Source organism: Phasianus colchicus, chromosome 8 (genome assembly GCF_987193195.1).
Source record: "Phasianus colchicus chromosome 8, bPhaCol1.hap1.1, whole genome shotgun sequence".
In the NCBI taxonomy this organism is placed as follows: Eukaryota; Metazoa; Chordata; class Aves; order Galliformes; family Phasianidae; genus Phasianus; species Phasianus colchicus.
In genome coordinates this window covers 23,826,102-23,843,388 of record NC_143443.1, presented here as the reverse complement: position 1 = coordinate 23,843,388, position 17,287 = coordinate 23,826,102, and the positions used below count along the sequence as shown (strand labels likewise).

Sequence of the window (17,287 nt, the reverse complement as noted above, 5' to 3'; positions counted from 1 at the left end):
AGTTCATGGTAAACTTGGGCAAATGCCATTGTTCTATTGGCAGGAAGTCCCCTAAAGAAAGCCAAAATATACTGCAAAGTGTTTTTGTGTCTGCCTGACAAGCATCTGGGTAATAGCTTTGGCTTCACAAGAGCTGGTTCTAAACTGAAGTGGGACAATTTCATTGACGAAAATGTGATCTCCCAACTAGTGGCCTCACAGCTGGCCATGGCTGGGAGGAAACTGTCTTTCCTAGGGCCAATGCTACTATCAAGAACAGGAGACATTTAACCAGTACCACAGTTCAGCTGCACATGGGTTTTACAGAGTCCTTGGCACAGAGACCACATTACCTCCTGCTTCTTCAGCCATGAGCCCCTATGAGTTGGTGCTGTTGCTCCAGAATGTGAGATGGGGATCCAGGCCATGGGCCTATGGACACTTTAGGAGAAAGAGGGCTGCCGAGCAATGCAGTCCTTTCCTGCCTGTCTCTTTCGCACACCACGCTGCCTCCTCCAACTCTTCTTGTGCCAGCACAATGCTCTGTGCAACTGTGCTTTTACCTGGCTCTGGGGAACCAGAGCAGGCTGAAGCCCATCTGCTCAATCAACGAGCCGCAAGGGAAAGACTGTCATTTTCAGTGACAGTTCTGTGTTAGTGGAACGGCAGCCCCAGCCTGATAGCACTGCAGAAAAAAGTTACTGAAGTTACATCTCCAGCTCCTGCTCACTCGCCCCCAGATTGATGACTCCAACCAAAGACGATGGATATTAACGACAGCTGGTTTCTAGCTTTCAGGGTAGCAGCCAGTATACACAGTACTTCCACTGCCACGAAAAAAGATGGAAAAAAAGTGAAGCACCTGATAAAGGGAGGGCAAGGAGAGCCATGCAGGAGGCTGGGAGAAAGGTGGGGAACAGGGCAAACCCCTCCAGAAAAGGATGTGGTTGGACTGAAGGATAACACGGGGTTAGAAAGAAATCATGGGATTGATGTTATTTGAATGAGTGCTTTGGAGACTGCAGCAAAGTCTTTGGGAACAAATTCCTGTTATGAAGCTGACCTGGAACATGTACGTGTTACAGCAGTTGCTGTAGTTTCAGCAACTAAGCAGATCCCTGCCAACATTTTCTGGCAGCACACTTTTTGGGGAAAAGAGCCGTCTAGAGATTCCAAGGGGAAGCGTGCAGAGATGAGCAAAACACTCAAAATCAGCAAAAACATCAACTGTGCTGCCTGCAAACAGAACATTTTTTTCCCCATACAACCCTTCCATTAAGGCCTAAACAGTAAAGATGATTTTTTTTTCCCTTCACTGGAAACAGAAGGGCTTAGTGTCACTGCTAACACAGCCAAAACAAAGCAGAATAAGGCACACGTGAATCCTCACTCAGCACTGCAGCTTGCTGTGAGGTACCTCAATGACGAAGGGGCTGCAGCTGCCTGTCTCCACAGACTCCATGATTCCCCAAGCACAACAGACTGCTCTTCCAACTGCACCACGTAAAATACTTTTCCACAGTTTTGTTTGCTGTGTTTGATGCCTCAGGAGCCGTCTGATTTTGCGCTGCTCCTCAACAGGGTAAGGGAGACACGAGGATGGGTGTCAGATCTGGATTAGGTTCTCAAACCACATTATAGGCGTAAACTTCAAAAATCTGGAACATTTGAGCCTTAATTCTTAACCTGCAAAACACAGTAACTGCAGTCCTCAATTACCTCCTTTCTTCTAGCATGAAAAGTGCCATTTTGGAACATTTCGCATCAAAACACCCATTAGGCCTGGACAAAGGCCAGCAACAGAAAACTCTGGTAAATCACAAGCACATCATAAGGGACATGAACAAAAACTATTTGTAAGCAAAATCCAGTGGCCACAACCTCCTCCTTGGGTACTGTGACCTCTCTGGGGAGCCTGAAGAAATTGTTAGGCTAAAATGTGCAACCACCAGCCACAAGGACAGTTTCCCCTAGGTGGGGATTTGCAACTGTAAAGCCTCTTCTCTTTGTTTTGCTTTTTAAAACCCTGCAGCACCCTCCCCACACCATGTTACTCTCTGCCAAACTTCAGCTAGGAACTAATTGGACCTATATGCATTAGTCCTTCATACATAAACCTGGATATAATCTTATTATTTGGCAACACAGAGCCATATTTTTTTTTTTTTTAATAAGAGATGGGTGGGGAATCTGAACTGAGCTGTTATCTAATTTTAAACACAGGCTGTCCACCTGCTTGGCATATCATGTTCTCCATTCCACCGCTCCACCCCTTAACAAAATAATACCTTGATTTTGCATCCTATTCCACAGCCCTCAAGGACTGGTTTATAATTACCATAACCTTACTTGCTGTCTAGAAATGTTGAGATCAGCCATTTTCAAAGACAAACTTCCCTCAAATTCTTAAACAGGGAAAAAATGATCCTTTTTATAGGAAATCCTCCAAGCGGCCGCAAGACGGGATCACATTTCAAAAGGCAGAGCCAACAAAGCCAGACGAGTTTTCTTTTCCATTTCAAATGCCACCCTCCTCTGTTTCTCCCCACTAAACAGTAAAATATCCAGGACTTCACAGGACGAGCAAGAAGGCCTTTTCCAGGCACTGGTGGTCAGGGGAGTTTCTGAGAAAGGAGAAACTTCTGAAAATAGTTACTTCAGTACATGCACACACTGGCTAAAATCAAATTACAACACAAGTGTGAAACTGTACCTAAAAGGTGCTGCTCACTTAACTGTTCATTAACCAAAATGTACTATTAACTTTAACAAAGCCAATCTATTTTCTCGCTGTTGCTCGCTACACCATCACTTCACAGCTGTTATTTGCATATATTCTCATTGCTGTTTCATCACAAAGGTCTTAAGGATGCCCCACTACACGTATAAACTGAAGATGTTCCACAATTTCTGGAGCAAGAGAATGTTTCTGAAGCTGTGGTGGCACCCTCTATAACACGAGTTTTCGTTTAAAAGGACGTGCTCCTCCGTGCACGTCCACCCCCATCCCAGAGACCTTTTCCTGACAAACATACGGGCAAAGCAAGCCCTGAAAACATTAACCAGCTGCAAATCGATGCTGGGCACTTGCCTGGATTTGCAGAAAGCCTGAGAGAATAGGTCTCCTGTTTGCATTACTGCCCTTGTCTCAGAGCCATGCACGATGCTCTCCACAATGCAGAAGGAACGTGAAACTCGACACAGAAACCCATTTCCCCCAAGGAACCATTCATCAGTGTGTGCCATTAACGTGCTCATTCCATGATCTCAAAGCAGCTTGTGTGCTTGCCCTAGAAAGAGGCCTGAAATATTCTGCTTCTTCCTAGCAAAAGCTGTTTTTATCTTCCAAAACCATTTATGACGCCGTCAGACACTGTCAAATCTAAAAGCCTGTGCCATGTTGAGAAAACAAAGACAGTTAAAGTAACATCCCTTCATTAAAATGGCAGGGAGCTGTTGTTTTGACTCTACTGTTTGCATGCAGTTCCATTAAGCCTTTCTTTCAAGGCGTACAGGGGAGAAACATGGCAACTCTGCGACAAGCATCAGCGTGCAGCTGTACTCCATGCTGTTGCTCAATTTAGATCCTGTTTGCCACAGAGCATCTAAGCCCTTGGATACGTGCCTCTTCCTCTACATTCCCACCCACACAAGTCCAAAGCAGGGTCTGACCTTCCCAACTCTGCTGTGTCCATGCATCCCCATTTGGTCCAGACAAATCCCAGCCGGCTGTCCCCAGGGTTACCCACCCCATCCCAAAACATTCCCGCAACTGCTTGGAGACTTCTGAACATAAAGCTGCTGTCAAAAGTCCAGAGAGCATTCAGCTGCTGCCATTTGTATTTACACAGCCAGGCACAACACCCTGATACCCAACATGTCTTCAACAAGTCCATTACAGTCCTGCTTAATTTACAGCCACTTCAGTAAAAGCATGTCTCTAGACTAAAGGATGAAGCATCAGCTATTCCCGTCCTTAAAGTCAGGCTAAGTGACACTCTTTGTACGTATAATACATTTCCACAAACACAAACTACTTTGAAAGTGAAACTGTTGGCACTGCAGAGGAGTTATGTACGTAGTACAGTTACATAAAAACCACAAGATATCACGGGATATAGTAAGAAGATAACACCAATCTCTAACATGGGGGTACAATATTCAGAGTTCCTTATTTCCAAATTTCTGGAGGACAAATGCCTTCTGACAGCCCCAGTTCCTAACAGTACTGCAGCAAGTCAAGGTCAGCATTCAACTCTCCATGGTTCCTCCTTGGGAAAGGTAGACACTGTCAGCCCAGGCACAACTCAAAGGCTGCCTCAAAACTTCAGCATTTTTTTACTTTCCTATCCCTTCAGCTTCTTTATCAGCCTTGCTGGCCTGCTTTGACCTGCCTGCTGCTCTTTACACACTTAGCATGAAGTTCACATAACCATTAGTAAGAAATGGGTATGTTTAAAGCCCAGGGTTTGCAGAAATGCCCACGAAATAAGAGACCCTGCAATGGGCAATGCGTGCTCCTCACAGCAGACCACATTCAGCTACTGCCAGATCACAAAATTTGCCCCAGGCCCATCCTGCCCACAGAGCTGTGCTCCCAACACTGTGTTTCCTTGGAGAATAGAGGTCCTGGCCCCTCTCCTTGAGAGGACAACTTTAACGAGATAAATCAGATATAAACTGTCATTCTTGAAAAAATACTGAAACAGTAAGAAGAAAGATACTGAATTAATTCTGAGCGTGTCAAACTTAAGAGTTGTGCGTATGAACATCTTCCCTTAAGAGTAGTTTCCCCAGTCACATACAATGCTATTGTCCAGACCAGTATTGCCCAAACCAGTAAGACCACCAAACAACAAATTTCCAGTCATGAGCATGCGAAGACAGCCTCATTGCTCCCAAAAAGAAGGCAATGCTCATTGCAATAGCCCTGTTTCTCTTGTTTTACTGAGTCAACTCTAGTTTGCATTGCAGCTAAATGCAATGGCAATGCAAAACAGGAGCTGAATACAATATTCCCAAGACACAAGCCAGACCTGCAGTATGACAGCCATGCAGATTAGGAAGGGAAGCCATACAAAACAGAAGGACTTACACCAGAGTTCATAGTAGTAGTTGCAACACTGGGACTGTCCACAACAGTGGCCCGTTTCACATATGTAACTTTGATTGTTGACACCCATGCAGGTTTCCTTGTCCTAAAATTAAACAGACACACTTTTAAGATGTTTTGTCAGTATCTTCTGAAATGTAATTTATTTTACCCAGCAACCAGCAAGCATTTTAAGAGTCACAAGTTACGGTCTTGGGAAATTTTAAAATACACAAAGATTAAAACATTTCAAGGGACCATCAAAGAATACGTCCCACAAATGACAGTTTTGAAGAAAACCCACGATCTCTCTTAAATAACTCCTGAGTTACATTGCTTTAGCATCTAGACAATGCTGTTTTCTTATCAATCTTTTCCTTTTAACAGTTACATGCTTTGGGCACAAGGCATTCTTTTGTAGATGAAACATCATTTATTCCCTGTTTTAAACAGTATCACTGCGTTACTGGGGCTGAAAGCTGAGTGGAGGAAACACATCATAAACAGAACGTTATAATCTGAGAAAAGACTGCTTGGATTCATTTAGGTCTAAATGATAATTACGTTATGTTCCTGCAAGATTCCAATCTAAAATGAATCCCTCATAATTAGCCATATGCTTTATGTAAGATCAGCATTCCTGTAAAACTTCTTCCTGGAATAGTGAAGTAGTCCAGGAGCAGAGCCAAATCAGCTGCGCTGTGTCACCCAGCAGGTCCTCAGGACACTTAAGATGGAAAAGGAGTTTGCTGTGAAGTCTCGGCCCCCCCTGGGAGTCCCTATTTTCCTACTGGTCTAAAAACATGGGTGGGAAAAAGTACAAAACACAAGAAAACAGAAGTGTTTTACAGTTGTGGTATTTACATCTCTAACAGGTGTAGGGCAACCTGGAAGTTAGGAAACAAAACATCTCTCTTTGAAAACAAACCTTATTAAAACACATTGATGTTGCAAGCACGTCTGCTTTGCAGGTAACTAAAGCAAACTTTTCATACTCTGTCTTAAAATGTCGTACATCAAAAGTAGAAACTTTCTCATATAGAGTAAGGAGTAGCTTTCCATCTCTAATCACAGTGGCCTACAGCAACTCTTAGTAGGCACTGCTGAGCTAACATAGCATTTTCCATTACAGGCACATTATTCATTCCAAAAATTGTAATTTTAGTCAGGAAAAAAAAATAGAACATCTAATCTCTTATCTTTTTATTAGTTTATTTACATTTTTCTTCCCTTCTGCTGGCTTTGCAGAGTTAGCGCAACTGATGAACTGATGAATGATAGATTTTGGCTCTCACATCAGCCAAATTGAGAAATTAAGTTCCTATTGCAAAATTGCAATCCTACTGATAGTGCACGAGCCAGAAAGTCACCACCTGAGGTTTACAGTTGTGACACACAAGGATCGATGCTGAACTAGCAAATGAGTCATGCGAGCCTGGCGGAAGAACAGAGTCCCACGGTGCCATTTCAGGATCCCCTTTGCATCACAACCGATCTGTCCTTGACCACCTGTGTTTATTCTCCTCCCCAGAATTTGTTCCACTCTGCACTGCCTACTTCAAAAGACTAACAAGAAGGAACATAATGGTGTCTTTCGGCAGCAGCAACCTATATCAACATCAGTGTTTCCAGAGGCTCTCCTGTCTGCTTTTGGAGATCCAGAGTCAACCAACATCCTGCTTTCCACCTGAAGCAGAACTCAGGCTTACTGTTCAGAGTTTCTCTACACTCCGACCAAGAGAAATACTCTTCCTTGCTAATGTGGAAGCACCCATAGCTGTCAACGAGCTCAGAGTTTGCTCTCAACACCCCCAGTTCAGACAGCCCCAGGTTTCAGAGACCACGTGGTGCTGGCCACCAGCCATGCTGCCAAAGCCCAAGCAGGACGCAGTGCTGGCTGCCCTGTGTGGAGACCAGCAGGTGGCTGGGAGCTCTTCTTGGAGCCAGATTCAGTTCCACGTGTCAAACGCAGAACTTGTTTCCAAATTGTTTCACGGAATCCAGGAATAATTTAGTTTGGAAAGAATCCCAGCAGGTCATGTGGTCCAAGCCCCTGCTCAGAGCACAGCTACCTCCAATGCTGGGCTACACACCTTGGCACAGGAAAGAGATAAAGGGGAAAGGCACCAAATCTTTGGAAAAAGATACTAGATAGAAACTCCAGTGTTGGGAGAGCACTGGGTTAGAGTTACAGATACCTCATATGCACCAAGCGTTTCAGCCTCTTTTCCTCTCCCTTCTCAGGTCAAGAATAACTTCTGCAAAAAGAAAAGCCCCTGTACATTTTCATCCACTGTCTCACAAGCCAAGGAGGCAGCACCATGTCTTGTCAGGAATCCTCTACCTACTGCCAAGTACACTGATTAGGCTTCATTTTCTAATTAAATCCCATCCTGCACGTTTCTTATTATCACTGCTGCATTACTTTTTACTTCCTTTTCCCATTCATTCTTTTTGTCATAAGCAGCCAAAGGGTTACTACTTAAGACACATCAGTAACAAAGTTATCTACAGTCTAAGTGTCACCTGGAAACGAGACAAGGGCTTGCGTTTCCTCTTTCACAGCAACAGCCACAGACAAGGCACAGGACTGAAACTGTAATATTACAGATAACACACATACGGGAAGGGGAAAAAATCTTATACAAGCAAAATTGGAACACTCACACTTTATTGGCTTGCTATCATTTCCAGCCGCCATCTAGCACCACTTTTAATGATCATTTTAAATCATTCTTAGCAGCATGGAGTTTACACTGAAGTGCTGCAAAGATGTTTTGTTGTTTTGATTTTTTTAAAGATAGCCTTACAAAAACAACTGAGGGGGAAGGTTTCTTCCCTAAAGCACTTTCTCAGCCAGCAGCCAGTGGCTATCACATTCCAATGCAGGCTTCCCTGCAGAAGGACTGTCTGTCTGCTTGTTGCCCGTGCAGGCACACCCCTCCTGCCAGCCCTTGCTGAGCTAGCTGCAGACGCCTCCGGACAGGATTACTAAGCAGTGTCTACATGAGGTTGTTTTCAGTGTGCTCAGCCCTAACAGAGCAGAGTATTCCTGTTTCACAACTAAGAGGCCTGAACATGCCATCCTTTATCTCCTTCCTGCAAAGCCTTGGAGAATTCCAGCTAATTTCAAGGAGCTGGCTTTGTCCTGTAAAGCAGCACGTACTGGGAGCTGCCTGTGCACTGCTGCCTCCCTGGCATTATCTTAAGAGCTGACACCAATATCTGGGAAACTGCAGTCACAGAATCCCTGATGCACACACAAAGGCAAGAGTTTTCCAGATGACACTGCAGCCCTGAAGCCTGTTTCATTCCCCCACCCAAGCTAACAGCAGCCACTTGTTAAATCCTAATTCTTAAGGAACTCATTGAGTTGGGAAGATCTCATTTTGGTGCGCTTGGAGTGTGTTCATATTCTAGGTCTGGTGTTTTGGATTAGTTTTCCTTTATCACACATAAACTTTGTAAAGCAACTGTGTTTCCATAGAAGCACAAGATGATGATTTTTTTACTTATTTTTTTGTTATTGTCGATACATTGGCACTTGTGATAAACTCTCAGCAACACTGCCAACTCTGCCGGGAGCACACTTCTGCTGTCAAGTGCTTTTACAAATAATCCTTAGAACATCCAGAAGCAGCAGGTATAAGAGGACTCAAGGCAGCAGCACACGACAGGCTTGAAGCCACAGAAAACACTAACATCAGTGTCAGGGAAAAGTGCCAGCAACCTTCTTCACCTTCCAGCTCCGTATCGGACCTTTGCTGGAGGTCTACGTGACGAATTAAAGGTCAAAACATGGGGCACAATCAAGACAGGAGGCATTCATGGAAGTCTGCAGTTTGCCCACATTGCCCCTCACTGTAACCAAGGAGGTAACCAGACTTTGTTCTCTGTAGCGGTTTTCCGAACTAAATGGTTGGATTTAATGTCTGTAATTGTTACGATTTATTGCATCTGAAGCCAATATAGGGAATGGAGGGAAAGGAGAAATGACCGGCAGCGCAGCATTACTGCACTCAAAGGATCAAGGAACTTCCAAACACACATTTCTGCTTTGAAAAAACAGCACCTAGCCTGGTAACACTGTTGCTAAGTCAAAAAGGAGAAAGATGAAGATGAACAAATTCCAGACCGGTGTGGCTATTTTCCAAGCTGAAAATTAATACGTGCAAGAGCAGCAATAAACACCACAGCCCACGCTCAGAAGTGCATAGTTGGCATGAACCGCCCACAAGAGATGACTCCTCAGCTGGCACTGACCAGGTAACTCAAACCAGGAGTGCCTGATACTGCTGAGATCTAATAACCACTGTAACTTTTTGCTCTGTCTCTCCTTTCCACAGAAACCCAGCCTCCATTACCTTAAATATGAGCACCTTGCATGCGCATGGCCTCTGTGTCATCTGCCAGGGTACATCAATCCACCCCGGCCCCAGTGACATCCAGAGAGCCAGGAGAACACTTGGACTTAAGTCTCCTGGCATCAGGCTCTGTGCCATTCCTCTCTTTGATAGGGTAGCCAGGTTTTAGGCCTACGCTAATACTTTCTCCTCTCCAAGCCTCAGGATTTGTCAGGGCATAGAGCAATTAGTGGCTGGACTGTAAGAGATGAGGATTAATAATAGCATGCCAGGGGTAAAGAACCGAGTGCCTCAGGGAAAAGAGCTGCTGAAGGGGACCTGCCAAGATGGCACCCGCCCCAGGGCACGGTGCTGCTGGCATCAGTGGGCCTCAGACACAAGCTCTGACCATGCCAGGCCTCCTGGTCGCATGGCTCTCATGGGCTCAATAAGTGTCTACTAAAAAAATCTTGACCCAGATATTCCCCTAATCTTGCTGCTCACAGACCCTTGCCTTCCAGTACTCAGCCACTGCCAAGATGGCCACGAAAGATGGAATTCAAACAGGTGGTGCTACCTGCAGGAAAGTGCACAAATGCCAGGTATTTAGAGTGACTTGAAAGCAGTATTAGAACCATATATACTCCTAAGCACCCAGAGTGACAAAAGTGACCACTGGTATCTTAGCACGCTGTCACCAGTGTTTGTTTGGCAAACACAAAATGAGCTGCTGAAAATATCGGGCTGGGCCAACACTAGCTGCAACCAACTGAACACAGCACCAAAGTTTGGTGAAGATGAAAGCAGTGTTGACTGCTGTGATGTGCAGGAACCTTGGCTATCGGTCCCTGGCAGAACCACCAGCAGGCAGATCCCTGTAAGCCCTCCTTTGTAATGGACAGCTTGGGCTGAAAATAAATGAAGCCCAGACATTGCTTCACAAGGCACCCTACACACACACCCATGCTCACCCACACAGCACGCAGCACCTCTGAGGTTTCATCAACCTTTACCTCCAGAACAATTCGGTCTGTATCACTCATTCATCGCAGAGAAACACTCCAACCACCTAAAGGAGTGCTGCCTTCCCACACACGACAACACTCCGGTATACTTTGAGAAGGGCTATACTTTCATTTTTGTTTATGGCAAGTTTCACTTTCAAGCTGCGGGAGCAGCCATATCCACACCTCACGTGAAAGTGTTTGTGTCCCAGCAGAAGTTTCCCAGCTGCAGCCGGCATCACGCAGTAGCACCAGTTCCAGGAAGTGACAGCTCTGAGATTGTTTTATTTGGGTTTTTCATGCCACCAAACAGCTGACAACACCAAAACCTTCAAGCGGTTAAAATTAAAAAATTGGAAAAGTTTGGCATCCAATACTTAAACCTTCCGTTCCTTTGTTATTTCTGCAATGGAGCAGAAGGATGCAGTCAAGCTTCCACTTGCAACCCTAAGAGGAAATGTGCTTAAAAATGATCACTGAGCTCCTGCACCACCACGCTTCCTGGGGCGGGAGCTTTAAACAGACACCCACTTTGTGCTGACGTCAAAGGCATTTAAACATCACCCCCACTGAAAAAAAACAAACTCAAACCAAAACATTGCTTCCACCACGCATCAGGCAGCCCACCTGCTGCAACGCCATGGGTCCGAGGGAAGAGGGGTGCCCTGGAGCAGGAGCAGGGCAGAGCCCTCCTTGACACCCCAGGGTTTACAGTCCGAGTGCAAACAGCAGAGACAATAGAGGCGGATGCGTGACGAGATGTTCCTGAATTCCTCCCACGCTTCTAATTAAACAGCACTGTTCGCTACCAACTCTTTTGTTCCCCAATTTAGAAGTGGGAAATTTCTTACTGCTATCTGCATGAAGGACACGGCCCCAAATACTTTTTTTCCCTCGTCTAAAACTGAAGTTCAAGCAGTTCATTTCCACTGGATCTCTCATCGGTGGATAAAAATAGTCGAGAGATTTGCTCAACTGCTCTTGAGGCAACACCTTCTTCTGCTTCCTGTAAATGCCTCTGTATCTATGCAGAAAAGCTGCAAGCAGACAGAAAAGCACCATCCAGCATGCTGAGATAAACAGCTGTGAGCAGTGCAAACAAACCAGGCAGCAGAGCACCTCACTGCTGGCTTTGCACTTTCAGCAGCACCTCAGTCGTGCCAAATATCCTCCCAAAATGAAAAGGTTCGTTTAGAAAAAGGAACTTGAGAGAAAAACATGCCTGTGGAACTGCAGCAATCTCACTGTTTAAGCCAGCTGTGCTGGCTGCAACTTGAGTTACCCAAAGTTGTTTAGGTTTTGTGTCCCCATCTTCCTCCTCAGTTCAGTTCCTAGGTTTTTAGGGAAAGCCCCTTTGCCCCAAGTGCTGACAAGTGAAATGTTGTTAGAGCTATTGCATCCAGCGACAGAAGGTCATTGTGCTAGAGGTAGTTTCTTATGTAAAACTGTTTTCAGATCAGCAGGCTGGGAGGGAGGGAAGGGGGAGCTGCATTTCACCAAAAACTGAACTGATAAGGAAAATGAGACAGCACTGTTTGCTCAGCAGTGTGTTAAGTCATACTGCTTTCCGAACAACAGCAAGTTGGGATCTCAACCATGCCGCAGTCAGATCCTGAAGTTTTAAAGCCCCCTTAGGAACTACAGGCAGCACGCTGGTATCATGCATATCTGTTTACTGTGGATTACAGAACCCAGCAGCACTGGAGAGAGTTTACAGTTAAGATTCCCCTCCAGACGTGCCTCCCAGACCAAAAAAAGGGTTTGCTCTCCCTCAGCTCAAGAACAAATAGTTGGCACTCTCCTCCGGCAGGGAGCAGCTGGCCAGTTGCTACCGTTTCTCACTCCCCTCCATGCCCAGCTACGACATTACCCAAGCTCCTTGTTCATGTCGAAAAATTAAAAAGTCACCAAACCGGGTAGCAAAAAGTTGCCATTTTCTGTTTGGTGACCTTTGTCAGAGAAGAGAGAGAGAGAATATACATGTGCCTAACTTGCTTTTCTTTTAAACGCAGTTTAACACTCAAAATACTGCTCGTGCAAGAAAGTTTGGCACAAGTTTTCAGGCACTGTATACACAATCTCATATTAAGGACTGTGGAAAGTATCCGTAAAAACCAACCAGGCACAAAGAGCTGTGGCCCTACACACCACCACCAGAACAGGGGTTTCTTCCCCCAAACAACTGCTTTGGTCCTTCCTCACTAAGCAAAAAGCAGCTGTGCTCCCCGGCTAAGTGCTACGGGTGGGGAAGTGCCTCCTGTAGGGCTCTGGGAACTGAAAATCATTTCCTAATGCAGGAAGGGGAAATAAAATAAAATAAAAGCAAGTTACAGCCTCGAGCAAGCAGCGCCCACCGCACCGAGCCCGGTTACCTGTCTGAGACCCAAGAGGAAAGGCATTCTGCAGGCTCATCCTCTGCACCCGCGCATGGGAACGCAGGAATTTAAAGCCCCGCAGCAAGCATTTCCTCCTCAGCTGTGGGCAGCCCGCGCCTCCGATCCTATTTAAACCAGGGCTTCCTCGGCCGGGAATGCAAAGTAAACAGGGTCCTGGGGCACGGCGCGCACTCGCTGGCTCCCCCTCCTCCTCCTCCCACTCCCCGTGACATATCTCAGACGCAGCCCAGCCGGGGTGGAAATGACATCAGGTCGGGCACTTCTGAAAAAAACAGCAAAGAGAAAAAAGGCTGAACCTTGAGGCAGTGCCGGTGAAGACGCAGAGGAGCTGCACTGCCGGTGCAGGACGCTGGCAGCAGGCCGGGCTCTGCGAGCTGGAAGTCGACAGGTCCCCGCTGGGAACTAAAGCTCACTAAGCAAAAGAGCTTCTTCCTCCACAGTAGGCTAAACGCCTAAATTTGCTCGGTTCGGCGAGCAGCAGGTTCCATCTGAGCATCTCCAGATGGTCCCATACCGTGTCCTCACTGCTTCTGAGCACCTCTCAGATCCCCACCCAGCCCTGGCCCCATAGAGCCGTGGGCAGTGATCCCCCACTGCCACTGGGATCGGGTGCCCTGGGACAGGTGACAGCAGGCATTTTAATCCCTCTCCCCAGGGAGAGCACGACCAGCCACGACCCACCAACGGTTTCTAATTCTAAGAGAGCTCATTTCTCGCTGCTGTGCCAAGGGGCAATTAAGCCTTATAAACAAATTCATCATCTGGTGCACAGGATGGCATTTCTTGTTTATCCTCTTTCCCCAGCAAGGAGTACAGCAAGTTCCACACTGAGGTAGGAGATGACACTGCAGAAGGTAATCTAAATTTAACTTCCTTTTCCTACCTACACTCAGCAGCCTCTATTTTTTGGGCGCCTCTTCAATGAGCAGCTGTCCTCGTCCATCCCGAGGGGGCCAGCACCCTCCAAGCACCACAGGGAATGTTCAGCAGAGAGGAAACTCCCTTTGGTTTTGGCCTCTCCAACTTCTGGAACCAGGCAGTTTGCAGCAGTGCCAGAAGCAATACCCGCTGTCTTCAAGCCAGAAGTCCTCCCTGAGCACTGCCACCACCTCCCAGCCCCAAGCGAGAACCCCGCACTGGGTGTACCATACAATACGGCTGTGAGGATGTCATAAATATTATCTATTTTTCACTAGCTTTAAGCCACCGTAGAGACTTGCTGTCTACAGTAAGCACATCTCCGTTTTTCCTAATAGGCATATCAGCAATTTCCTGAAGGATACAAAACATCAGCATGAACCACCATCAGTTAGGCAATGGGATTTTCCAGCTCTTGTGCTTTCTGGATTAAACTTTCAACCTTTGCTTTTCCAATTCTGAGGACAAACACCAATGATATTAAAGGGCAGCTTTCTGTTTTAGTAATCCCTTCTGCAGCCTCATGTTGTCCTTTGAAATACCCAATTTGGCTGCTGCTATAGGGCCCCGGGCAGATCTCAGGGCCGAGCCAATGCAGCCACTTCCGAATCCCTCGGTCAGAGGTAATCCAGCTTTAACAACCTGCTCTTCTCCAGCATTATCCACAAGGCAAAGTTTCATTCCAGAACTAAGACAAGTCATGAAGGCTGTACTGGAAAAGCAGTAACATCCTTCCCAGCCCCTGCAGTTGGGCAAGTTAGCTCATACCCTTTTGATCCCTGATTGACACACTGTCTTTCAAAAAACATAGGTTCTCCTTATCATTGCAATTGCTTTGTGTATTCCAAGTAGTATCATTTTACCCTCTTTTAGTTAATTGTTCTTAAACCCAAAGCCCTAACCCCAGTGATCAGTCTAGTAGCCATGAGCTTCACAGGCAGCAGTTATGAACAAATAGTTCCTTTTGTCTGTAGTGAATTCACCACCTTCTAATTTGACTTTCATAATATTACCAGGTGGGAACAGAAGTCCCCATCCATCTTCTCACCCATTCATTAGTCTGTACTTGTTAGCTAACTTCTTGTGAAAGATATCAATCTTCCTACTCCTCTTAATGCAAAATCTTCTCCCAAAGCCTTCATCTGCTCATCATCTGTTCCAAAACCCTTCCAATTTTCTACTGCCCTTTGCTTGTGAGCACTTCAGCAGAGCTGAAGTAATTATTATTTTAATGAAAGCAGCAGCTCAGTATGGGTTTCACTTCCTTTATGTGAACCTGGAGCTTAACATCTGCAAGGCCACATATCTCACATGTTTATCAAAGATAAAATGAACAAAGCAAACACAAGTTTTTACAGTTTCTCTGTAAATAAATCACGTGAGGGTTCTGAAAAGTCAAGGCTGAAGTAAGAACATGTGAAGGGATCAACATTTTGAAAATCTGCTTGCTTAGGCAGCCACCAGCCACCCTTTTTCAGCACACCAGAGTGAATCGCACTGCAGGTTAGAGGGAAGGAGGGAACAAAGAGCCCGAGCTCTACCCATCTGTACGACTGCTCTCCTGAACATGCCACCCACCCTAAACGTGATGCACAAAGGATGCTCCATGATGGTTTCACAACCCAACACAGCCTTAGGCTTTAGCATGTTACTAAGGTAGGCAATGGAAGTTGTTTGACCCATCGTAGAACTGCAGTGTTCAATGGGACAGGCTTGTGAGCGGGTTAGTAACCCAGCAAGATGCATTATCCATTTTGATACCCTCAAAAAGATAGCTTGACCTTTAGATGATCCAAATATGACAACATGATTGGAACAAAAATGAACGTGTGCAGCTCTGATTTGTCAAGCCTGAAGCACAATGCTAGTCTCAGTGGCTCCACTGCTGGAGTCCTGTTGGAGGAACAGTAAATCTGGGTGGTCTTTAGTATGCCCTCAAACTTCAATATCACAGTTCTAGGAAAAAAACAAAAATCAGATAGTGCAGCTATACATACACAGGATGACCATGAAGGTGGAACAACTGTATCTAAGAGCTCCTTCATTTACCCTAGGACACTGTTGTTTTTGTGTTGTTAACAGCACCATCCCTTGAGCATCAGCTATCTGCTTTCATTAGTCATCCCACAGCCTGGGGTGCTAGAACTGAGACTGCACAGACCTGCCAGGCACTTCAAACAACGTGTGAAAGAAGCAACCTGAAGGAGCGTGATTTATCTTTCCCCATCCTGGAGATGGCTTTGGGATTAAAGAAAAAGGGGGGAAAAAAACACTGTATAGGAAGGCATAAAAGCAGATCCCTATCTCTTTTCAGTAAGACAACATCCAGGAATAACCAAGCTCCATCTGCTTTGACAGAGTAAGTTCTAAAGGTACTTGTTTGCTAGCAAAAACAGGATGAGCTATCTGGAGATGAGCAGTATTGGAATAGAAGAGCAGTGTAAAGCTGCCGCCTCTAGACCATTTCTGCCTGCAAAGTCTGCCCACTGGTCACTGATTCCTGAAGAGCAAAGGGCCACTCACCCACTCCAACACAGCAGCACAGGATCACAGCTTTCCAACACAAAGAGTGGGTGCACTGGGTTCTTGTAATGTCTAGCACTGGTGCTGCCTTCAAAGAATGGCCTCAGAAAATTCCAGACAATAGGAACAGGCCAGTCCAAGCATTTCCCAGCACCTAGAGTATCTTCTCTATTGCACAGGGGATACATGGTCCGGATAAACCTTGCAGATCCTTTGTGCCTACTGCCACAGGACTATTTTGGAGCTGGCTAAACAGGGTTCCCCCCGGCTTCTATGCAGTTCAAAGACAAAACGAGGACACCAAAGTCACTTGCGTTTAATGTTTCCCAGGCCAAACCGACTTCCTCATTGCTAGAAAGAACAAAGAGCAACACCAGCAAAACACATTGCACATGTGGAAACTGACTTGTGAGCCAGTGCCACAACCAGACTGTTCAATACATTTAAACACACAAGGAAGCACAAAGGCCTGTTGGATCAATACATTTTGATGTGCAAGGAAGCACAAGGGCTACAGAGGTCAGAATCTTCTTGGGTAGGTCCCTCTCCCTGAAGCCTGTTGCTCGGTGGTTTCAAAGCACAAGACAGTTCTGCTGCTTTACTCAGTCTAGATAAGCAAATAGGGACGCTGCTTTTCAACCTCACCGCTGTCACCTGCGCTTTGTCTCCAAGTAACTGGTTAACCAAGGAGGAAGAGGCTGTGCACTTCAAAACATGCTCAGTGTGGTGGAGAGCCTCAGTGACTGTAACACAGCCAGCAATCCCTTTTCTGACGCTGCTTTCTGCATTAAGCTGCCACAAGAAAGGGCAGGAAGCTGAGACGGGGCAGGGGATGCCCAAGAGGAGCCCTCCCCAGCACCAGCCAGCAGAGGAGGCAGAAGTTGGCCTCATCCAGCCCCACCACTGTTCAGCTGACGGTAGAGCAGTGGCAATGAAAGACCCATCTGGGACCAAGATAGTTCTTGTGAAGCACAGCTTGAAATTGTCAGCCCTCAGTGACGTTGTTTCCCACTGCTTTTTTCTTGAGGAGGG

The 17,287-nt window shown here is 46.0% G+C and overlaps 1 protein-coding gene across 8 annotated transcripts in view; it reads right to left on the bottom strand.

The window, feature by feature from the left end:
- WBP1L (WW domain binding protein 1 like) overlaps positions 1-17,287 on the bottom strand; it is a 49,708-nt gene that overhangs the window by 8,572 nt on the left and 23,849 nt on the right. For 4 of the 8 annotated variants that reach the window (XM_031597567.2, XM_090145443.1, XM_090145447.1 and 1 more), the window contains one exon: positions 5,075-5,177. In XM_031597567.2, the coding sequence (XP_031453427.2) occupies positions 5,075-5,177 (103 nt within the window). Of the gene's footprint in view, positions 1-5,074; positions 5,178-12,790; positions 13,077-13,227; positions 13,479-17,287 lie in introns of those variants that run through there. The other 4 variants (XM_090145445.1, XM_090145446.1, XM_090145444.1 and 1 more) reach the window with 4 other exon arrangements.